The sequence below is a fragment of the Plectrocnemia conspersa genome, unplaced genomic scaffold, assembly GCF_051122295.1.
Source record: "Plectrocnemia conspersa isolate PC_06_02 unplaced genomic scaffold, ASM5112229v1 ptg000002l, whole genome shotgun sequence".
Lineage (NCBI taxonomy): Eukaryota > Metazoa > Arthropoda > Insecta > Trichoptera > Polycentropodidae > Plectrocnemia > Plectrocnemia conspersa.
In genome coordinates this window covers 2,367,970-2,392,310 of record NW_028277166.1, presented here as the reverse complement: position 1 = coordinate 2,392,310, position 24,341 = coordinate 2,367,970, and the positions used below count along the sequence as shown (strand labels likewise).

Genomic DNA, 24,341 nt, shown 5'->3' with positions numbered 1-24,341 from the left:
ACTAGATAAACAATCATAAAACAATCTTCGTACTGAAATCTTCAAATTTTGAATTCCCGGCGACGGGCTCCGAGGCCGAAAAGTGAGTTTTCCCTTTTATAAATAATCCGATTGAAAATTAACTAGGTGTGTTATAAATATGAAAATTAAATATATGCAAAATATTTTTAGGATAAGAAGAATACATTGATTAAATTAGATAAACAATCATAAAACAATCTTCGTAATGAAATCTTCAAATTTTGAATTCCCGTCGCCGTGCTCCGAGGCCGAAAAGTGAGTTTTTCTTTTATATTACATAAACATTATCATATTTTTTTTTTTATGTTTAGTTTATACGGGATTTAAAATATAATATAAATAATCTGGATTTATATTAGCTTCTCTATACAGAAAAAAAATGTACTTAAATGTTGGCGAACGTTGGTAATTTAAAGTTATAGTCTTTAAAAAATTCTTAACGAATTTTTAGTACACCGAAATTTATTCATTGGTTCCGTGAGCTTCGCTATATTGAGATTTCACTGTACAATGTTTAATTTATTATTATCTACCTAAGTCTTAAACCTCTTCATAAATGATATACAATATTTAGATTTATCATTAAATATCTAAGTTACAAATCTAAAGTTAAAAAATATAAAATGTTTTCTTCTGGAAATATTTAGTCGAGCTATAAACCTATTTTCAAATGAATTGAAAATATTAAGTAGTTTTTTATAGATTGAACCATTTTGACTTTCGTTGAAAATCCTAAATGATAATGTCTAATTTGAACCGTTAAATTTTAAAATATATTTTTAAAAATCAGAACGAAGCAAAAATAATATTTAAAACTCAAAAAGTTGAGGGTCCGGTATTCGCACACTCGCTAGCTTCGGTACCTCGATACGATAGTCAGGTACCGACAGCTAGTTAAAATAAAATGTCGTGCAGCAAGTATTTTTAAAAAACATACTTTTATTCGAAATTCAATATTCAATGATTTTCTCGTCCATATGATACTGCTGAACAGCACTGAATTTCGCAATCATTGGGGCAATTGTCAAAAATATAATTCGTTACATAACGGTCTTTGGACCAGGCCTTTCGGGGCTCACCGGACTTCTCCGCGTCTCTTGCAACATAATCTGCCATAAGAGGGCAAAATTAGTTTTTATCATACTATGTTTTAAAGGCTTCTGTTTGTTTTGAAATCGTAACTAATCATCTCCGCATTTTGCCTTATCCATCTTTTGGCAAATCCATTCGCGTGACCCTCGCTCCAATATGCAAAAACCGTGGCATCTGTACAAATATTTCTTTACACAACAAGTGTGAAATCTTCTCTGGGACACGCATCGTATTGTACTCTTCTGCCTTAATTCTGTGACTGTATTTTTAAGTTTATTTTTGTCGAAGATCGATTGTCAATGGTTCGACTTGAACACCTTCACTGCCGTATACGTGTTTTTATTTCCTCATTTGGTTTAAAATGAGTCAATCGCAACAATGGGAGGATCGAAAATTCGCTGTGATTTCCTACGACAAAAAAATAACAAACAATGAAACAAGGTCGGCAAATAAGCAGATTTCATCTCGGCTAGTCTAATTGTGAAATAATAGGTTTGTCATCGGTACGCAACTGGTAAAAAAATGATCATACACATCTGTACACTTGACAGTAAACGCTGTGATTTAACTGCAAACAGTTACTAGCAACTTCATCCTTACATTTTAATTGTAGTTATTTAAAAGAATAACAATGATAAGATAACCTCAAAAAATGACCGTTTAAAAATCGGCCATCTTAATTTTTAAATATTTTTGTGAGAATTTCACTGTAAAGGTATATCTGAATAATCAATTGATTTAAACTTAAAAATAATTATTTTATTTATTATTAAACAAAATCAGTTCGTCAGTCAATTGTTGTTGCAAATTCGTTACACATTCGATAATCGAAAATCGAATAGTTAGTACAGTCGTTCGTTGACGTACGGTGCGCTAGTCGCATCTCAAAAATCGTGTGTACAACGTAAACATATATTTTGCTAATAATAATAAATTAAATATTATAATAATACAATAAAGTGTTTGTTTATAAATTATTGTTAATTAAATCGTTGTTGTTCGAGAATTGATTTTTTTATGTGGGTAGGTAATTCTGAGTGCAAGTACAGATTAATTTATTGAATATAAATAGTTATAATGTTCGACGGCCATTTTAAAATATATACAGTATTCAAAATTATGTCATAAAACGTAAAATTGTTGTGCATTTTTTATTTATATTAAATAATGATTTTTTATGCACATACATTATTTATATATTGAATTATAGTGGATTCATAATTTGTTAAGCAATAAATTTGGTGGCATCAGTAATATGTGACATTATGATTTATGACACCTGTCCGCCATTTTGAAAGCAAAAACATATATGTTTGTTCTGTAATTAAGTATGTTTTTTATTTATACCATAAAGTGTTAGTTATTATAAGTATATATATAGTTTAATCGTATGTTGATAAACGAGTAACTATTTCAAATTTGGTAGTTAATCGCCATTTTAAAAATGTGGCTATAAACGACAATTTTAGTACATTGATTTAGATTAAAATGGAAATGCTTTGTGTGGTTCATTTTTTATATTATTTTTTATAGCAGTAAATTTGTTGGCATAGTAATATATTAAAATTTGCTTCATGTAAATATAGTTTTACTTAAATAGCGGACAAATGTCATAATAAAAAGTAATTAAATATGATTTTTATGTCTACCGTATATTGTTATTTATGTACTATTATTTTATTATTATAATAAATTTTAATTAGTTTACCTAATTTAGAATTAAAAACGATATCACAATCAATTAAAAAAATACAAATTTTAAATGAATTTGCATTTTTTTTGAATTATTTATATATTAGAATTTTGACAGCTGGCCGCCATTTAGAAAAGCTAATAATGAAGTCATAAAATAATATATTTTGTCCATTGACTTTTTTTTAATATTATATAATATAATATAATATAATATAAAAGTAGCATATTTCTATTGAATAATTTTTAAATATTATTTAATAGACGTAACATTTTTTATGCAATAAATAGATTGCATAATTTATAATTAAAATAATATTTTATGTAAATCAAAAATTAAAACCAAACTATAATTTATTGAAATTTTTAATTTTGCGAATATTCAAATATTTATATAATAAAAAGTATTTACATGCGAAATTGTAAAATTTATTAAATATTAGTGTTATTGATTAAAAATTAATTATGATACTGAAAAATATAAGTTTTTATCATCAATATTATTTAAGTAAGTTACATAAATTATAAAATAATATAATACATAAAGCCATATATAAAACTTATATTTTTAAACAAGGCATACATGATAAGCTTTCTTTCATAAATCCTATATTTTTTCATAAATATTAGCTTATTCGCAATATAAATAATAATATGTAGTGACGAAACGACAATTTATTTTAAAAAATGTACCGGCGCAACGCTCAAAAACTATCAGTTGTTACTTCCCACTCAACTGTGCCTGTTAGCTAATCAGCATTCGCACGCTTATGATTTATTATATGAAATCGAAATGATAGCTGCGAAACTTCCATTTGCTGTTCAAATCCAAATCTATCCTAAGCGAATATAATACTATAATGGTTAATTTGCTTACGTCAGGTTTGGATTTGCACAGTTCGAGTAACGCAATTTTCGAGGGTTGCGCCGTTCTAATTAACAAGTACCAAAAATAATAGCATAATTTATAATTAATATAAACTAATATGCAACTAATTTAATTTATTTATATATTTAATAATGATAGGTTTAAGTAATTCGTCACGCAAAATCGTTTGTTCTAGTCGGTAATATGTGAAGATATAATTTTCACAGCTGACCGTCATTTTTAAAATTAACGTACATTTCTTTTAAACGAGGTCATAAAACATCAATTTTTGTCCGATAATTTAACATGTATTGTTATTTATTTACGTTGAACTTTCATTTTAAAACTATTTTACATTTAAATATAGTCAAGTCGCATAATTTAAAGTTATACACAAATTATTACCGCTATTTAGAGGAGCCTGTATTTTTTTAATGGGAACATAAAACATAAATTTCCGTCCATTTTTTTTGTATGTGTTATATTATTAAATATAAAATTTTAAATTTGACAATTGACAGCCATTTTGCATTGAACGTTCTATTTTTATTTACGGTCATAAAATAACGTTTATTGTCCATTAACGTTATTTTAAATAAATATTCGTATCAAAATACACGTTTTAAAATATTTTTCATTTAAAATTTAATATTTTTAAATTCTTCTCACGTCGCCGAAAAATTTCACAAATGGATGTTTTACATATGAAAAAAATCGTTTGTGGCGAACGTGCGCATATTAATAAACCACCTAAACGCACATTTAAGAAAATCCATAGACAATATTTTACGAGTGGCAATGCTGCCAACGAAATAAGTTTAATAAAATAGGGGTAGTATTAAAATATTTCTATATTAAATCATATGCGAATGACATATCGTTTATAGATATATATAAAAAAAATACTAAAAAACATTGTAAAGTGGGACACTTAATTATTGCCACTACCGAATTAGCACACAGTCGTTATCAATTCACACAAAATCGATGATGCATGTAATGAACGCTTTTCAACGACCGACAATATGTTCGGACAGAACGTATTGTATATTCGTGACGCATTCGCTCTCTTATTCAACGATTGTTCTAGAAAAATGTGTGACACGATGATTGATACTTGTCTTTTCCTGAATGAGTATAAAAAAAATGAGCTGAAAATTCCAGAAAATGCTGTAAAACGCGCGAATCGAATGGCCCTATGGAGGAAATTTATAATCGATTATTTAACCGCATCGAAAATTCGTCGCGGATTGATAGTAAAATGCGATATAATTGCTGATAGCTTGGAATAACAAGCAAATGTTGTTTTCAATTACAAACGCTCACGAAATGGCTCATTTTAGAACTTTATTTAGACGACTTATCAGGAAAACTAACTTTTATATTTATATTTTTAATGAATGAACATGAAAAATAATTAGTTTAAATCAAAATTAATTTTATTCACAGTTCAGTTATAAAAAATATAGATTAAATATTTATAGTGAAATATATTATGTAAATTTGTATATAAATACTATTTGATTCGATTTTACAAGAGCCCGCATATAACGAAAATGCAAATTTGCAGTAAAAAAACAACATCGATTATTTGGATATATTACTTACACAAAACTATGTGTATGTAATATATATATATTATATTATTAAATATTTTTCAGATTTGCTAACAAAGATTTGACCGATACAAAAACTATTTAAATCAGTTGTTAAATCAAAACTTTATTATACGATAATATATTAGACATATAATTTATTTACATTTTAAGCCATTAAGCGACTCTACTATAACTATTGTTTTTTACGCTAAAAGCCACAGCATCATATGAAACTTTCCAATTACATAAGTTATATTAAAAATAAAAATATTTGTATTGGTTCGTGTTTCTTTAAATATCAACTAATATGATATCTACTTACTCTTTCTTACTCATGTTTGGTTTAAAGCAGTTGAATCACTTGATCAATTTCTATATTTACAGATCCAAAAACAATCGCGTAATGGAAAACGCAACTCATGTCTGCAGAAATCAATAGCAATCAATCGATAAGCTTTCATGATTTTCACCATCGACCCTCAATAGAACAGTCTTCTATTAGCACTGAGAGCTCCAGTAAGCTTACTGTTACTTCCACTCCTAAAGGAAGAGCTGAAAAGGTTCGTTTTGACCTGAACTTAGGTAAGCATCTACTACGTATAAATAAGTCCAAATTGTCTCATCATTAAAAATCACTTTCTAGGAATGCTAATGTCGAACAGCCGACAAGAATTCTTACCTGGCGAACCAAACGGAGGGACCATCAAATACAGCCGACAAGGTGGAATATTCTTGAGTAAATGGGGAATCTTTTCAATCATAGCCTTTCTCATAATAATCGCTACGGCAGTCGGATTGCTTGTTTATTTCTTTGCTCCGTGCAGAGATCAGGTATTATTATAAATCTTACCTTAATGAAGATTTTCGTACTTAAATAAAAACTTTTACGTAGGAAGAGCGAGTGGTAGAAGATGATCTTTCTTGGTACATTGGTGATTTGAACCCGAGAGATTCTGAATATACAGTTCGACTTTTAAACAGTGTTAAGCCCAGTTATTATAGATTGAAGATCAAACCTAATTTTACTTCATCGACGTTTCAAGGGAATGTCACCATAACGCTTTCCACGCACAAACCAAATGTGAAACACATATCTCTGCATGTGCAAGGATTAGAGATCCATAATGATACTGTTCTAACTGAGCAGCATTATTACAACAAAAATAATTCAAAGAAAAACAGAAGAGATACTAAAGATCATAAAGAATCTGAAAAAGTCACTAACAGCACTGAAGAACAAGAAAAAGACTTGAACAGTACCGCAACGCATGAAGTGATAGATGAACCTAAAGAAGAAGATAAGCCTAAGAATGATACTGTACCAGCTAATCATTATTTTGGACATGAAATACCGAAGTACAGCGTCACTTATCCGAATCATAAAAAAGGCCTAAACGATCCTAGAGTTTCAATTACAGCGCCTACTGTCATATCCCAAACCAAAGCTAAGCAAGTCAAGATCATTTCCAAAGAACTCAACCCTACAATAGATAGATTGGTATTCACTTTAGAATCGCACTTAAAACCAAACATAAACTACACGTTGCACATCAGCTTCAAAGGAGTGATGGACGATTCACTGCATGGGTTTTATAGAAGCACGTACCGTATGAACGATACTTTAAGGTAAATGATTTTTAATGAAGTTAACAGCTTTAGAAGCAGATTAAGTAGTTCATATTGTTAATTTTAGAGTACTCGCTGTTACTCAATTCGAGCCCACGTCTGCCAGAAAAGCATTTCCTTGCTTTGATGAACCAGAATATAAAGCTGCATTTGAGCTAAGCATCGCTAGACCTAAAAATATGACGGCTATATCAAACATGCCTTTGATGTCTGAAGATGAAGAGTGAGTTTTTAAATTTTATATATCTGTTATCAATATGTAATGATTCTTATTTTTTTAAAACAGTCCAGAAGAAGAAGATTTAATTTGGTCTCATTTCCAAATATCCGTTCCTATGTCTCCATATTTATTAGCGTTTACTGTAAATGACTTTGAGTTCAAAGATGCTACTGCAGACAACGAAACTGATGAAGAATTCGAGTTCAAGATTTGGTCAAGAAAAGATCTATTGTTTCAGACGGAATACGCCGCTTCGATAGGTCCAAAAATATTCGATTTCTACGAAAAATACTTTGCAATACCTTACACCTTGCCAAAGATTGATCTTGTGGCAATTCCCGACTTTAACAATGGCGCAATGGAGAATTGGGGAATGCTTACTTTCCTGTAAATATAACTTGGATCTGTATTGATTTATAGTACCACATTGGAATTAGATCTAATGACTTTGTTTTAGAGAATCTGAACTTCTGATAGATGAAAAGACCGGTTCACTGCAGGCTAAGAAAGAAATTGCCATGGCAATGGCTCATGAGCTCGCTCATCAATGGTTTGGAAATTTGGTCACCATGAAGTGGTGGAACGACCTGTGGTTGAACGAAGGTTTTGCTACGTATATGGAGTATATAGGTGTGCAGGAGGTTAGGCATTATATATTATGAGATTGAATGAGTTTAAGATTAAACTAACACATTAACATATTTAGATAAAGCCAGAGTGGGATTTGATGGATCAGTTCAATCTAGACAAGATAGCAGTACTCGCGTCAGATGGAATTGAATCGACCAGACCTGTGTCAACAGATGTCAAAGATGAAATGCAGATTAATCAGATATTCGACGATATATCCTACATGAAAGGTATTATATTGATAATTCTCTTCTTTGGTTCTGGTCATAATTTCTTAACATTTATCAAGAAAAAAAATGTCGCGTAGTTGTGGTTTTAAGCTATTCTTTATTATTCATATTATAAAGGCAACTATTCTCCTGCATGATTTGCATGAAGACCCTTGTTTTTCGTTAAAGTAAGGACCAACGGTTTTCGCGCATTTTTCAAGATACAAGATACCGTTAATAGATGTTAGCTTTCATACACATAATTTTTTGTAACGCTGATGAAAAACTGCAAATAATTCCAATGCAATAATAACGAGTGGTCCCAAAACTATCATTACATTATTTTTACAAATAATGCCGGATCATTTCTATTGAATATAATAACTCAGATTAGTACAGAAACTTATTAGGTTATTGTTATTATTTGAGAACTACTTTTTTTCCTTCTCCCCTTTCTTGCCAAGACTTTGGATCAAAGAAACACCAAAAAATCAGAACAACTACACTATTTTCTTTTGACTTGATTCAAATTTTTTTTATTAAAATTTCAGCTGCCAGTCTTTTGAGAATGCTGAACCACGTGCTTACCGACGACGTCTTTCGCGACGGTTTGACAAAATACATGACCAAATGGTATGATATTTAGCATTTAATACAATTTTTTAATAAATCTCTTACTACATAAACTTAAATTCAATCAGGCAGTTTAGAAACGCTGATCAGAACGATCTCTGGGAAGCGTTCAACGATGCGGCCCAGAACAAATCGAGCTTACCCAAGGGAATGACTGTCGAAGACTTCATGGATTCCTGGACTTTAGAAGCTGGATACCCAGTGATATACGTTTCCAGGAACTTCGAAAACGGCACTGCTAATATAAGTCAAGTAAAGTTTGAGTTTAATTTATATGCTGTTATTTTATCGAGGAATCATTTTCGCTTTCCGTTTAGTTGATTCCTTCTTCTTATATTTGTTATTCACTATTTACTCTATTTTTTACGCTATTGTCAGATATTTGTGTCCTCTATTACACTTTAATTCGCAGCATTATTTAGTCAAGAACTATAACTTAGAATCCCCAAGTAATTAAATACTCACTCTTATTTGAAAAAGTTGATTTGATTCTTATCCGTTTTTGTATCCCACAACATTTTTAGAAGCGTTGGAATACAATTCTCGCAGAAAGTTATATGTCACTAAACTAATAAAGATTGCTATTTAGTCAAACTATTCTTGAGTAATTCAAGTTTTGTCAATTTTTAGACAATAGTATTTTGTGCAGGGAACGACGGTTCCCGTGTGCTCCCACCCGCTTCCTCAGGTCGTGTGTAGGCTCATTAGCGACCCTAGCACTTGAACACATGCTTCAGATCTACAAAGGGCCGATGGTCCGCGTCCAGTTCCAACCGGAATCGTCCCGGTGGACGACTGTGGTTCGTTTTCCGGTCAGGAGCTACTGATGGTCTCCCGGCATCACTATCTTTTGTTGGAGATAGAGAAAGGAAGAGTCTGGGTAACGAAAGTCAGTGGGTGATTGTCTAAGGAAGAACAAGCGTAATAGACAATACGTTCTGTGCAGGGAGGAACGCATTGTCCATCATGTATTCCTTCCACCCAAATTGTAGTTTATCCGGTACATATGCGTGCTTACGAGTAATTAACATCTCGAGAAAGGTGTGCTCATAGATGGTTCTTGAAATATTATTAATTATTTGGTCTCGAGATTTCTCTTCAATTGTTACGTCTTACTTTAGAGTCATTTTCATTTGTTCAAAATGTTTGTTAGAAGGACCTCTCAATTATGAAGGTGGCTAAAACCCTCCATGAATTCATCACTCTCAAAAGATGAATTTAATATTTAAATCTATCCACTGTATCTAAATTGCAATTATCTATATCTTTACGTTTTTTTCTTATATGGGTGAAAATGTATAACTTTTTATAAATCAATGATAATTTCACTATGCAGTGGAGATAAAACAATCTCAGTTAAGCTACATTATGCTTTATGAGTTTTAACTCGGTCATAATGCGACAATAGCAGTTAAAAACACCTGTAATGCAATGAACAGGGGTGCAATTAAATTTAGGAAATAGAAAATGTGGTTCTAAAAAATTCGTTCTGAGAATTTTGACAATAAATATCTACGTGTAGTTCTTAGGGATTGTTAGTGAGGATATTAGGGCTGCCATCAAAGCAGTTCCAAGATATTATTACTCATATATTATACTAATGCTTCGTTAATAAATAAATTCATTTTAAAATAAGTTATTAAAATATATAATATAATATTAGTCTTAGTTTAAAAACCTGAGTTTTGAAAAGATTTCTTTTTTTAGAAACGCTTCTATCTTCAAAAACCACATACCAAACATGCAGAACAACTGTGGCACATACCATTGACGTACGCTTACGGAAACACGAGTTACAATAATTGGACCACGACTCCGATAAAGTGGATAGAGAAAACTGTCAACACGAGTATCACTTTGCCTGAAGAAGCTAATAGTACTTGGGTGTACTTCAACGTAATGGCTATAGGTAGTATTCAAATCTTGATCTGGTGGTGCTGCAAATTCGTAGCTTCTGTTTCTCAATACTATTATTTCTTAAATAGGACACTATAGGGTCAATTACGACAATCGTAATTGGAAATTCTTGCAATATGGACTTTATGATACACCATCAGAGTTTCCGCCGGTCACGAGAGCTCAATTGCTGGACGATGCTTTCAATTTGGCCAGAGCTGGTGAAGTGAGCTACTCAATACCTTTAGATTTAACAAAGTATATGATTGACGTCGAAACAAACTACTTGCCGTGGAAGTCGACTTTGGAAAATCTTTATCTGCTGTACATGGGTATGCAGAGAACTACTCACTTTGCACAGTTTCAAGTAAGTTTTTGATGTTTTCGTTATTTCAGCACCACCAGTTGGTGGGGAAGAGGGCAAAATTTGGCTAGTCAATGGTCATTCTTTTAATATTTCTATTTCATTAGGATTTATAATATTTCATTAAATAACATGCATTTTTATGGTAAAATTAAAATATACGTCAAAAGTAATAAAATCATGCCGTCGCATGTCGCAGTAGAAACGCAGTTATCTAGCGTTTATATTAAGACTTTTTTTTTACTGTAATTTTTATGCAAAAGAGAATGCCCTCTTCTAGTTACAATCATCAATAATATGGTGTCATACTCTAATAAATTCACGGCATAACGTTAGATTCCAATTGACGGTAGAATGATGTGTATTACAGAGGTAAACTTTAATAATCTTTTTTTATTTGACATATGTATAAAGATATTCGCATTATAAGATATATGTATACTCAGTGTACATCACAGAAAGGGTGATATAAAAATGTGTTGCCGCTTTTTATACCTTTTATATTTTTATTCAATATACTCTTGATATCTTTAAAAAGTCGACTTTATTGTATTATTAGATATAAACATTTAAATCTACATATTTGTTTAATTTATTCGGTAATCCATGGATCACTATTTGAATAACACTGGCTTAAATCATTCAAACACATGATTTATGATAATATGCTAATTATATATTTTCTCAAATAGGAATACATTTCAAGATTGATCATGCCAACTTTGGAGAAATTGGGATTTGAAGAGTTGCCTAATGACACGTCACAAAATTCCTTGTTGAGAGACGATCTCATATATTGGGCTTGTTTAGTAGAAGATTCTAAATGTTTGGATTGGGTAGAAAAGCAGTTCGACTCTTGGATGAACGACAGCGACCCAGATAACAAAAATCCGTAAGTATGATGCATATTTATTCCAATAAAAAATAAGTACAGGATCAATATATGGATTTAAAACACCAATATAATGAGCATAACAACTGCTTTAAATCACATGCTATGCCTTTATTTTATAACTAATAAAACAAAAAAATTTAATGTCAAAACAGTATTGGTACATTGCATTACAATATTGTGCAAATAAATGTATCAATAATTTAATAACATATTATCTTTACATTAACATTTTTTTCCTAAGGATTCCAACAAACAACAGAATGACTGTTTACTCAACGGCCATAAGAGCTGGCAGCAAAAAAGAGTATGACTTTCTGTTTCAACGGTACAACAACACAAATGATCCTGAAATGCAAAAAGAAATTATAATGTCTCTTCCAAGCTCTAGGAACACATGGCAGATTTACTCGTAAGATTAATGCGGATTTTATGTAAGATTCAATCGCTTTTTTTTCTAATATAACTTAATTTTAGATTACTCGAATACTCGATAACGACAATGGAGAAAAAGATGACTCCGATGTTTTGGAGCGGTGTTAATAGTGATTTGGCAGCACAGATAGCTTTCAACTTTGTGTGTGCCAATTGGAAGCGTATCCACGACAGGTACGCTAATGTAGAGGGTCAAATTCTGATGACGATCATAGACAGCGCTTTTGGCAATGTTGCTACAGAACATGAATTGCGACAGGTAAATTGTTTTGTGCTCCTGAACACTTTCTTACTTATCAATTATTATTTTAACGTGCAGTTCAAGAGATTTGTGCGAGCAAATAAAAAGCAGTTGTCTAGCGTTTCTAAGACGGTTTACCAAAACTTGGAACACGCCGTTTTGAGGATCCATTGGGGCAAGACGAAAACGAATGAGATAAAAAAATGGCTCGACAAGTTTGCTGAATGGAAAACAAACACAATCAACGAATTCAGCACTTTGTAATAAATTACAATAATAAACACAGGAAGTAGAACTAATATTTTATATAAATTTATATAATTCATACATTTTCAAATAGTATTTGTCTCATAAAGGATAAATATCTAAATTCAATGTCACATTTGATACATTTTATTATTAATACCGATTTATTATTGTGAATGCAACGTCTAGAATTAATTTACTTACTCATAAGAATTATTTCACAGTTCTACTTAATTAAAGTGGATATATCTGATGATTCTAGACTTCACAAAACTTATTGTTTAATTTGTCATATTATAAAAATAATATGAACTTATGTTGTTTATATTAATGATTTATATTTAATTTTCAATTATTATAAATAATTTCAATTTATAATTTATTTATATTTCTTTAGAAATTGAGTCATTTTTCTTATACAAATTGTGTTTATGATTTTCATGTATTATACATTTAAATATAAAATGGCCAAATAGTCTTATAAGTGAGTCATTAGATATCAAATTCAGTAAAAGCTTTTTTTTTAAACCTTGGCTTGAATATGAGTTTGATATCTAATAACACAAGTAGTACTTAATAATAATTAATTAATCTATGTTACCTATTCCAAAAACGCTAGTAAATTCGCTTCTCATTTTATTTACATACGCAATAAACCACTCGCTTTATCCATTACTTCCTTCCGTATTTTCGGACAATTCGGATGTGCTATCAAAACATCCCGGCTGACTAAGATAGCTTCTGCGTATCTACAAAAAAAATGAGATCTCAATAGTCTTTATAAAACAAATGTAATATACGTCATAGATATTTTATTAATAATGATTGTAATAATTAAATTTATATAATTTCCAAATATGTAAGTGTACAACAGTGTTAATTTTTAATAATAAATAATAATTATCAACATACTTTTTTGCTTTAAATAAACACAAAGCATATTTGTATCCCATAGAAGCATTTCCTTGTCCGCCGTATTTCCAAGCGTTTTCGTAATGAAGCGCCGCTTGCTTATAAGTCTGCTCCTTCTCACACAAATAACCTAATCATAAATACCAATGTTAAAGATAAACACTTATCAATATTGATGGATTATGCAACACACCTAAATACTCGTAAGCTTGCGTGCACGACTTGTTGTGCTTTAGAGCTCTATCTATCGAATCTTTAGCGGCTTCAATATTACTGCTGCTGTTGCCGGCTGTTATGAGACAATCTGCTAATAACACCCAGCATGTTTCCAACCACTCTGCCTTTTCTGGAGTCCATGGGACGCGAGCAAAGCGTTTCAATTGATTCCTAGCTCTTTGCGCTTGTTTTAGTACAATATATCTGAAAATCATAGAATTTTATCGACTGTGGGGTAAATTAAAAATAGCCCCCACATACTCCCTATTGCAAAATTAAATCATGATCTAATGCGTCATCTCAATCTGTAATAAAAATAGTCTCATAATAAAATATTACTCACGTGCACGCTATAGCAACGGCTATCCCAATATCATCTATTCCTCCTTCTTCGGAGGCCATTTGAAGTAGCGTCCTCAAAGCAACTTCAATAGCTCCCTTTTTTCTACTAGCTAACGTCAATCTGAATCCTAAGAGTCTCAACTCCATAATTTCTGCAGCGTCGTATCCAGTTCCGTTCTGTAACTCGCTCAAAAGTCTCTCGGCCATTCCCAAAGCAAACGATCGAGTGTCCCTGCAATGCAAGTAAAACTGATAAATCTAAATAGATTCACCTTTATAATTCTTGAAAAGATCATAACCTATATTCTATGTCATCTGGTGTATCAGATGCAGTATCGTCTTGCAGTGGCGGTGGCAGAGCTTCGCCGCCCGGTGACAAGCAAACTTTGATAACGCCGACGGCCGCATTTCGCCCCCATTGTCCTTCGGCTCTTCTAGCTCTCCCCCAATGTTTCAAAGCAACGTTAGGATCGCCGTTAAAACGAGCGTACAATCCAGCACAATATAAATAACCAGGCTCTTCGGAGTGCTCTGAATCTTGAAATTTGTTCAGGAATGGAGCTGCTTCTTCTAGATTGCCTAGTCTTCTTTGGACTTCGATCAGTCGCTCCAAAGCCGTCCAATAAGTCGGTTGAGCTGTGAGAAGCTGTTTCAGATGGAATGAGGCCGTTTCAAAGTCAACCTGAATAATGAAATTGAAAATGATGTGTTTTAGAGGCAAAAACTCTTGCGATAGATGCAGATTTGAGAGAGGATTTTAATCTTGTGCTAAATATCCAAAAATAAAATTTAAAACATAATTTTTTGATATGTTGTTCTCAACATAAATTGTTTCGATTAAAAAGAGTCGAATTCAGCAAAATCTCTCCAAAGCCCTGATATGAATCCTAATCTAATTATACTATAAAATTTAACCTTTCTAAATGCAAGATCTGCCATCATAACGGAAGCAGCTTCATTCTCAGGATCGGCATTCAAAAGAATAGAGCAAGTTTGCTGGCAAAGATCTGCTTCATTCACCTGAATATAAAATATATTTTTACTACAATAGAACAGTATTTTATATAATACAAATTTAAATTTATATAACCTGCATGTATAGCTTGGATAGAGCCAACAGTATTGGTGGATGTTGAGGATTAAACTGAAGAGCTTCTTTATAAGTTTGAATTGCTTGATCGACTGCTTTTCCAGTCATGAATTGTGCAGCAAGAGACGTGCATATCTCTGAAAGTATCTTCTTCTCCTCATTTAGATCGCCTATGAACAAATAAAACTATTACTCATCTACATATAAATTTATACAATATAAAATTTAGATACTACCAACTTCTAGAGTCAAGATGAGCTCGTTTCACCAATCTTGACTGATTTTCTCTCGCTTCTTTCAAAGCATTGAGTGTCCCTCGTCTTCCAACGTCGCCTCCGATGCGCTCTTTAACTTTAGCCAACATCATCAGAAACTTAGTTTGAAACTTCATCGATACAAAATCAGTAGCATTGTTCGCATTAGATTTGTCCAATTCTGTTTTGATTACCTCTTCGGCCATATCGTACTTCTTAAGCTGAAATATTAAATAAAATAGTATATAATATAGATCTTATAAAAGTAAAATATTAATACACACCTTTATATACAAATCGATTAAATCTAGCTTGAGTTCCGAATTGTTTAAAGATTCGATAGCTGCTACGTAAGTTTTCTCGGCTTTGCTATACAAATGCATTTTAATATAAGCCAATCCAAGCTTTTTGATCAGATTTAAGTCTTTCGGATTCTGCTCTAAAGCTTTAGTGAAAGCTTCAATCGCATGACTAGGTTCTGAAAATAATTTAACTTATCTATTACATGGTAAATAATTTAATACTGATATATTTTATTTAATTGCAAATTATCTTGGGAAGTGTTTTGAGAGAACCATTTTTGTTATACATATATACATAGATCAGAGTGTGGTTCTTCAGAAAGAAATAACTAAACTTCAAAGTGTCAATGGAACTAAAACAAAAGTACTTCTTTGTTTGAATTATGTACTGCTCTAAAATTAACAGTGTATATGTAACGTTGAATCTATAAAATTGCTTATTGCATGGATTAGGCAAAAATTGCCTAATTCATGAAAAGTGCAAGCCCGTTGCTTTATTCGTGAATTAGGCAAATTATCTGCCGAATGCACGATATCATAGTAGCGCTTTTTAGAAGTAGTGCTTTTTTAAACTAAGCCAAATGACATTTTTTACAGTTGCGAACGTCATGTTTATTGAATGGTCCAAATTTTGTTCCTGTGAAGTGTATGAATAATATTGCCGCTAAAAATATTGAGCCATGAACCAGACGTCCTCTTTTGAGGAAGATTTTCATCCTCAAAAGTTTTGTCCTCCTAAAACAAAAATCTTCAAAAAGACCTTTTGTTCTGATCTCCACTAGCAATTTCTCCTTCTCCAAAACTTTTTGGAGATGGCCTTTGAACAAATTTTTTGAAATGACATTTTTTTAGCTCTCACGGCCATCTGTTCTCTTTTATCTTCTTTGGACAAAAACTTTTGAGATGGATTTTGATTTTTTTTAGCTCTCTCAGAAATTTGTCCTCAAACAAAAATATATATATATATATATATATATATATATATATATATATATATATATATATATATATATATATATATATATATATATATATATATATATATATATATATATTCATTTAGATTTTGTTATGGCCAAACTTGGCGGCACTCTGATAACACTGGCATGACGGACTCTCTCGACTGGCAAGCTCTGGCGAGCTCGCACGCCATTGCAAGCCCATGCCTCGTTATTTTGTAAACACCATGTAAACTGTAATACAATTCAATAAAAATACTACTGCAGCAGCTCCATTTGTGTCTAATTGCCACCTGCCACTTCCCGTCGCCAAATTATCATTTCGATTGAGAATACAGGCGGCCCTCGACTTTCGCACATAATTGGTTCCTGAAAATGTGTGCAAATGTTGAATGTTCGAAAGTAGAGGGAAGTAAAAAAAATTGAAATTGTATTTATTTTAAAATATTTATATATCAAGTAAATATAAGATGTTTAAGAGGCGTTTAAGAGACTTGTTTAAGTGGTGTTTGCGGCTATTTCCTTTGAAAAGTTATTAAGAGTTAACTCTTTTCCACTATTCTTTTTCTTTTCTTCATATAGTATTTTATAACATGCTATGTATTTATTGATCGCCCTACGCACTTGAGATATACGCTCTCCATTGGGATCACAATCTTCCATAATATTTAAAAATTTGTCAAGATGCGTGAAGACTTCATTCATATTTTTCATTGTTGAAGAGCTTTCCAAAATAAACCCGTCTCATCTACATTAAATATTTGGCTAGAGGAATGTTCTCTATCTTCAATAATTATGGATTATTAGGAAATAAACTCTTTTGCAGCATCTTTATCCGCATCAGCCGACTCTTCAGTAAATTTAATATTATGAAAAGAATACCTCATTTTAAAATTGTAGAACCAACCGTTACTTGTTTGAAAAACCGTGTTAAAATCTTTTTTTTAAACTATCCTTCCAATATTTGTGCAAACTAACATCTTTTGCTTGAATAATTGAAATACTCAGAAGAACATCTTTTTGATGTTGGTCATCGATCCATGATGACAAAGATTTTTCCATTTCATCCATGTTTTGTTTTGCTGTGTTTTTTTGGAAACATATCTTTAAAGATTGTGGAAATATTACTTTAATTTCCACAATTTTGAACGTATTCTTTAATTATATTTTTATTTTGCAAAATTGAACATATCGTAGACCTGTTTGTATCATACGAACGTCCGATTATAGCAAAAGATTCACCGCTATCAGAACGTCTAATAATTTCCATCTTTGTTTCGAATCGTGTGAAGTTTACGAGTCCTTGGTTTCTTTTTGTCCGTATCAATACTGAAGTTTCTCACTCAGGTTTATAACTTTTTTTTAAAAAATGTTTTTTTTTTAAATGTGCGAAATAGCGAATTGTGCGAAAGTCGAACGGTCGAAAGTCGAGGGCCGCCTGTATATCAATAGAAAAGTCCAAGATTCAAATTTTACTTATTCAAGTTAAATCGATTTTAAATACATACAAAGAAAACAGAATAATTTTAAAGGAACAAATTGATGGATAAAGAAGTAGCAAAAATTTATGAAACAATGGACAATACCATAAAAAAATATTTAGTGTTTTCAACTGCAACTGAGCAAAATTTGGAATAGAAGGCATTCAATATATTGAATATAATATACATTTACAGTGATTATGCAAATTTAATAACTTAGTAAGTGTATTAAATCAAACCCTGTTAATATAATGCGAAACAATATTAAAATATAATAAGAAACTGCTCGTATTCAAAACATCTTAACGTCGAAATCTTTAGGTTTACAGTATATGAATTCGCATCCTCATTTAGATCATTATATAAAGTGGCTTATGTGAGGTGAGAGTGTTACTATGTTTTAAATAGGATCCTAAAGAATAAATATGCAATATTATATAATTATTTAGATAACATAATACTTACCATGAATGGACATATAAGCATCACCCAACATTGATTGACCGTCAGACCCTGGATGATTAGCAACAACTTCTTCGAAACACTTGGCAAACATTAAGCGATCATCTTTTTCTTTTAAATATATGTGCGCTAACTTTGTATGTGCCTAGAACATTATATGATAAATTAAAGCTTTCCAAAACTTTAAAAATCATAATATATATGTACAAACCTGCAAGTAATATGGCTGTCCTGACGTTATTTGCGATAACAGCTCTATCGCATGATCTATATCATTCTTTTGAAGAGCGAGTTCAGCACTTATAATCGTCAATCTCACTTCTTCAGTCGTGTAAGAAAACTCTTCGATCGCTTCCTAAATATCATATTTGATTTATAAAGAGATTTATCAAAATTTATATGTATATATGATACATTACCTGCATTATTTTAGTAGCTTCAGTATGTTGTCCTAAAGCTGAATGCATATTAATCAATTCCAAATAAAGGGTCGCTTTATCAGGCAGAGTCAAATCGTTATCTTCACCCTTCTGTTTATTTTGAAACTTGTTACCCAGTAAGTGCATCGATGATGTGAAACATACCAAAGCGTCATTCAGTTTATTTTTATGTTTAAAAACTATCCCTTGAAGCATATGATACATCGGATTATCTCTAACTTTAAAATTATAACTTAGACATACTTCTAAGCATTGCTCCGCTCTATTATACAAGTTTTGTTGAATATAAATTTGAGCTAATAATAAATGTCCGTTGGCAAATGTCTGATCAATATTTTCGACTAAATCTTGAGCGTTCTGTAGAGCCAAGTTTGTTTTACCGTATATAAACTGCGTTTTAGCCAAACAGTACACTGCCGGTACTAATCCGGGACAGCATTTAGTCAAATTTTCTAGCATCGATAAAGTATGAGCTACGGCAGTCGGTAGATGTTCTTCAAAATTGAATATGATCGAATCAATAATAACCATCGGTTTTTTAGGTGTATATTTCAAGTATTCATGAATAGTTTCCATTACAATATCAGGATCTAACATTAATATATATTCAATTCCGAACGGTAAATGATTAGATTTATTGAATAATATGTTTGATAGATCATTCAATATGCTGACAGCTTTCTCTGGATATTTGTGTTCTAATTTAGAAGACATCAAAAGCAACAGAGGATGTCTAGTGTTGCTTCCAATTAGCTCGTTTAGCAGCTCTATTTGTTGTTCAATCTGTTCCGAAGGACCGTTCTCGGCCATCTGACACAAAGTCAATCCGCATAGAGCGTTGATTGAATTATCGTCGACTTTTGTAGCAGATTTAAAAAAATGCTGAGCATCCTTAGGCTTTCCTTGCATAAAACATTGATGACCCAACTCGGTTAAGTAATCAATATTAGCCGGATGCAGTTCGGCTGCGTATTTAGCAAAGCGATAAGTTTGAGTCAAAATTGTGTTAGAACGTCCACAAATCCGGGAATACAATTTAGATAAATTATAAAACAAATCGGAATTCTTTGGTTCATATTTCTCTAAGTAACTGTAATACTTATCCATTAAACCAGCAGCTTCTATATAATCGCCCTTCTTACAGAGCAATAAAAATATCTTATATTTCAACGCCTGAATATTCTCATCCTCTTTCAACAGTATCTGTTCCACAATCTCATTGCCTTGTTCCCAATTATATAAAGCAATCTCATTCTTCAGCTTCTCTAATAACGGTATATCCAAAAATGGATAGTTCATAATCAATCGTTCTAATAAAGTAATCGCTACTGCGTTCTCTTTATTCAAATACTTAAAAGTAGCTAATCCGATGATTCCGTCAAAGTCGATATTACCGACAGCCGGCTCGAAATAATCCGATATCTTCTGAGTCAAATTATTAGGATTTCTATACATTTCAATCCAACCCTTAAGGGTGGAAGCTTGGGTGTATTTACCGTCCATTTTAATTGATTTATCCACAATGTCAGATGCCTTATCGAGCTTATTAGAAAAAAATAGAAATAGCGCAGAGTAATATAGAGATATAGCAGAAGTTCTCCTTCTCTCTTCTTTCAATCTAGCTTCCAACTGTTGTAAAACTTCTCTGTCCACAGAAATACATCTTTTATGTGAGTAAATCAGACACATTACTGCACACAATCCGATGTCAGTGTGTGATTGAAATGCGTTTAATTCGCGAATGCTTTCTGGATATCTTCCACTCAATATTAGAGCAAATCCATTATACATTAATAAAACAGAGTTGTTTGCAGTTTTTGAAAGATTCTCTTTAATGACTTCTTGCATTTTTCCGTAACATTTTTCGCGACAGTAGTAGAATATTTTCCCATATACAATATCGACATCCATTTTTATCGAATGTATGTTATTTAGGCATATAAATCGATAGTTTTGATTCAAACCGAAGCTTAGAGCAATAGTAGTGTTATCTGTCAATAGTTTCCATGGTTACATTTAGACCTAACACAAAAATAATTGACCATTAAAAATATTTACTAAAAAGTTAAATTAAAATTAAAAAATGCTTATTCGATGCAAGGCCATTATTTTACCAAGAAGTTATTGATGATAATTGATGACAATTTATTAGCTTAATCTCGGGTGTAGCGACATTAAGATTTTACTGGTGATTTTTTTGCTGAACCTTTAATGTTTTAGATTATTAAACTCCTACGGGGTTATTGAAGTAAAAATGATTCGAGATTAATTTTTTAAGATTTGTTTTAAGGGATAACCCGAAATTTTAAGGTTTAGAATCAGGGACGTCATATTTATCAAGACGGATGAGGGGCAAAAGTTGACCAGTCAGTGGTCGTCTTTTTATATTTTGGTTTAATTAAGATTCTTAGTATTTCATTAAATGACATGCGTTTTTCTGACCAAATTAAAAGCGGGGGCAATGTCCACACCTGCCCTCCCTTCTTCCAAACGACGTTCCTATTTATAAGTGAAAAACAAGCGGTAAAGCAGCAGAAAGTATACCAAATTTCACAATGCTTTTTATATATATTACTAAGAAGCGTGCGGTAGAATTGTGATTAGACTTTTTTTGTACGATAAACTAAAATCTCAAAGATAAACTAAAATCTCAAAGATAAACTAAAATCTCAAAGATAAATAAGATCCCAATAGTTCATTATTACTTGGTAACGACATATAACACTGACATGGCTAGGCCTACCACTCTTCTATCTTATTGTCTTAGCAAAATTCAATCAACTTATAATTTATAAAAACATGGTTAATTTAAGATGCGTTATTCACAAGTAGTATAATTATTACGACAAATAATTTATTAACTTTCACGTTTTGTCAGAGAATTTCGCAAGAGAGAGATGGGGGAGTATATCCCTTTTTCTCTTGCACAGATTCACTTGTACGTGTGCGAGCGGGATGCACAAGTGCGTGTGACTAGTGTGAGAGAGCTAGTACAAGGTGCCTCAAGCCCTGTCTCACTCTGACGCATGCAATTTAGGTTTAATTTTTCTAGATGTTTTTTATAATTTATTATTTAATATTATTATTTGTAAAGAAAAAAAGTAAAAAAATATATTGTGTCTTATTGCGAAAGTTTGAGAGCCTGCGCGTGCTTGACGTCATCGGGTCTGAGTAGGAGATGCTTTTGTGCGCGCGCATAAACAATGACAAAAAGGCATAACATGATCTCGTCCTACGCTCGATTAAAATTATTGTTTAGAATTTAGTCAAAAAAAAAAATAATAATATATTTTTTATAAAAACATATTTTTTTAATGTTTCAAACATGATTACGTTTAGACGTATTATAGCCACATAGCCCAACTTGAATTAAAAAAAATACAAGAGACAATCTAATAACTAAGATGACCAGGCTTCATCAATTGAGGAAGTAAAAAAGAAAGACAAAGGAGGACGATCCTCCTTTGTATTTGTCTTGTCCTTTGCCCGCCTTAAATGAGTTTTTAGCCCCCGCAGCAATTTGAACAATTTATTTTCCATCATGGCCTTTTTATTTTTAAAATCCTCCCTTGATATTTCTAAAATCTGGTCACTATATAATAACGCTATTTACTAAGGTGAACCAGAAGGTAACAATAAAACAAAAAAATCCATCTCGGAATTGCTATAGAACCCAAAAAACAACACTCGGTAATGAAAGATAAAGAAGCTTGTATATATTTTATTATAGAAAAATTAAGTACATTACTTCGTTTATAATAAAACGTTTATAAACATTTTGGAACACGTTAATACTGCGCTATAAATCTAACGTAGATTTTTAAATGCTTGTATAGAATGTGATTTTGACATTTTATGTAATAATATTGTCTGGCGAGGTAATTATATTGTTTTCGTCTGTGGGGTTTATTCAACTGTTATGGCTTTGTAATCAGATTTATTCTCCCTATAATGTTTCAATATGTAGTCGCATTCGATCTTCACCCTCAAATGACCATTTTCTGCAAATTTGAAAGCCTCCTAACAAATAATATATAAATCAATTTTACAAAAATGCTCTTTTTTATATCAAATGGTAAATTGAAGTATTACCTTCGCCAAAACCTTTCCAACCCCTTTGCCTCTAAACACCTCGGGTACTTCGGTGTGAATTAGGGTTATAACGTTATCTTTAACGTGGTAGTCTAACTTAGCAGCGCCTGTAATCGCAATAAAATATTAGAAAGTGGTATAAGATATATGTGCAGATAGCATAGCAATACTGACTTCCTTTCAATTCGGCTGTGAACTGTTGTTTCCCAGAATCGTGGAAAGTTTTGATTGATTCTGTCGAGAAAGCTCTCACTTGAGATCTTGTGATCATGCTAAACTCGAATTGACGTCTTACAACGTTTGTAAAAAAGAATATACTTCTATTCATCTTGAAATTACCGGATACCGCACAATATCACGTACGCCTGACAGTTGTTCTTGAATATTAACATTGGCCATAACGCCAAAATATTCTATCATGAAATTGCTACAATTTTTTTTTACTGTTAAGAAATGTTTTTATCGTTTCAAAAATACCATAATATTTAATAATTAGGCATATTTTTATTAAGTATAAATTTAAATACTTTTACTGTTATTAAAAAAATCATATATTGATATTTTATTTCTTAACGACGTCACATATCAGAAAATAATAAAAGTGATTATCAACTAATTTTTAAATAACTAATTACAAAAAAAATAAAGTGTCCAGAATATTAATTGGGGCAAAATCAACATGATTTCGTTTTATTATTACATATTAATGTACATTAAACCACAAAAAATAGCATACTAAAAAGTCGAAAAAGTTCATATTTTTTGCAAAACTAGTTTGTAGTTTGAATCAATATATTATTATTTGTTCAAAACTCCATAAATGTAGAATAATATTATTCGAGCGGTTGAATCTCTTTGCGGGTAAAGATTTAAAATCACCAAATAAAATATTCAGGTCGTACAGGAATCAAAACAAACTGTCGCTTTAATAAATAGATTTTTATATGGAGTGGGGCCATTAAAAAAAAAATCTCTTAAAATTTGTTTACTTCGCTCAATAGAACGATGAAATTGTTATTTCTATAGAATTCTACAATTTTAACGCGTTGAGCGGTGATTAAGCTATACAGTTCGTATATGTATTGTTGCAAATTAATATTTGCCACTTTAAACACGCATGATTATTGA

At 31.5% G+C, this 24,341-nt stretch overlaps 3 protein-coding genes across 6 annotated transcripts; 1 reads left to right on the top strand and 2 right to left on the bottom strand.

Annotated features, from left to right (window-relative positions):
- Positions 1-1,430: 1,430 nt before the first annotated feature.
- Positions 1,431-12,824, top strand: LOC148237317 (aminopeptidase N-like). Of its 4 annotated transcripts, none has more exons than XM_088206206.1 (16): positions 1,431-1,554; positions 5,656-5,853; positions 5,915-6,102; positions 6,164-6,897; positions 6,965-7,120; positions 7,184-7,504; positions 7,575-7,758; positions 7,824-7,977; positions 8,508-8,589; positions 8,658-8,841; positions 10,297-10,498; positions 10,575-10,852; positions 11,542-11,741; positions 11,986-12,153; positions 12,219-12,435; positions 12,496-12,824. In XM_088206206.1, the coding sequence occupies exons 2-16, from the start codon at positions 5,691-5,693 to the stop codon at positions 12,679-12,681; spliced, it is 3,417 nt and encodes a 1,138-aa protein (XP_088062332.1). In that variant the 5' UTR covers positions 1,431-1,554; positions 5,656-5,690; the 3' UTR covers positions 12,682-12,824. The 4 variants fall into 4 exon arrangements, with proteins under 4 accessions (XP_088062332.1, XP_088062333.1, XP_088062331.1 ...); XM_088206207.1 differs by lacking the exon at positions 1,431-1,554 and adding an exon at positions 1,585-1,605; XM_088206205.1 differs by lacking the exon at positions 1,431-1,554 and adding an exon at positions 1,961-2,136.
- Positions 12,825-13,033: 209 nt separating this feature from the next.
- Positions 13,034-21,131, bottom strand: LOC148237316 (tetratricopeptide repeat protein 21B-like). The gene is made up of 12 exons (XM_088206203.1): positions 19,101-21,131; positions 18,893-19,036; positions 18,685-18,826; positions 15,762-15,955; positions 15,464-15,698; positions 15,224-15,393; positions 15,049-15,153; positions 14,433-14,815; positions 14,135-14,365; positions 13,769-13,995; positions 13,576-13,705; positions 13,034-13,412 (listed from the first exon to the last, which is right to left on the bottom strand). The coding sequence occupies exons 1-12, from the start codon at positions 21,030-21,032 to the stop codon at positions 13,304-13,306; spliced, it is 4,002 nt and encodes a 1,333-aa protein (XP_088062329.1). The 5' UTR covers positions 21,033-21,131; the 3' UTR covers positions 13,034-13,303.
- Positions 21,132-22,827: 1,696 nt separating this feature from the next.
- LOC148237315 (protein NATD1) lies at positions 22,828-23,615 on the bottom strand. The gene is made up of 3 exons (XM_088205566.1): positions 23,388-23,615; positions 23,214-23,320; positions 22,828-23,141 (listed from the first exon to the last, which is right to left on the bottom strand). Exons 1-3 carry the CDS (start codon positions 23,539-23,541, stop codon positions 23,028-23,030), a joined length of 375 nt encoding a protein of 124 aa, XP_088061692.1. The 5' UTR covers positions 23,542-23,615; the 3' UTR covers positions 22,828-23,027.
- Between the last annotated feature and the right edge of the window lie 726 nt (positions 23,616-24,341).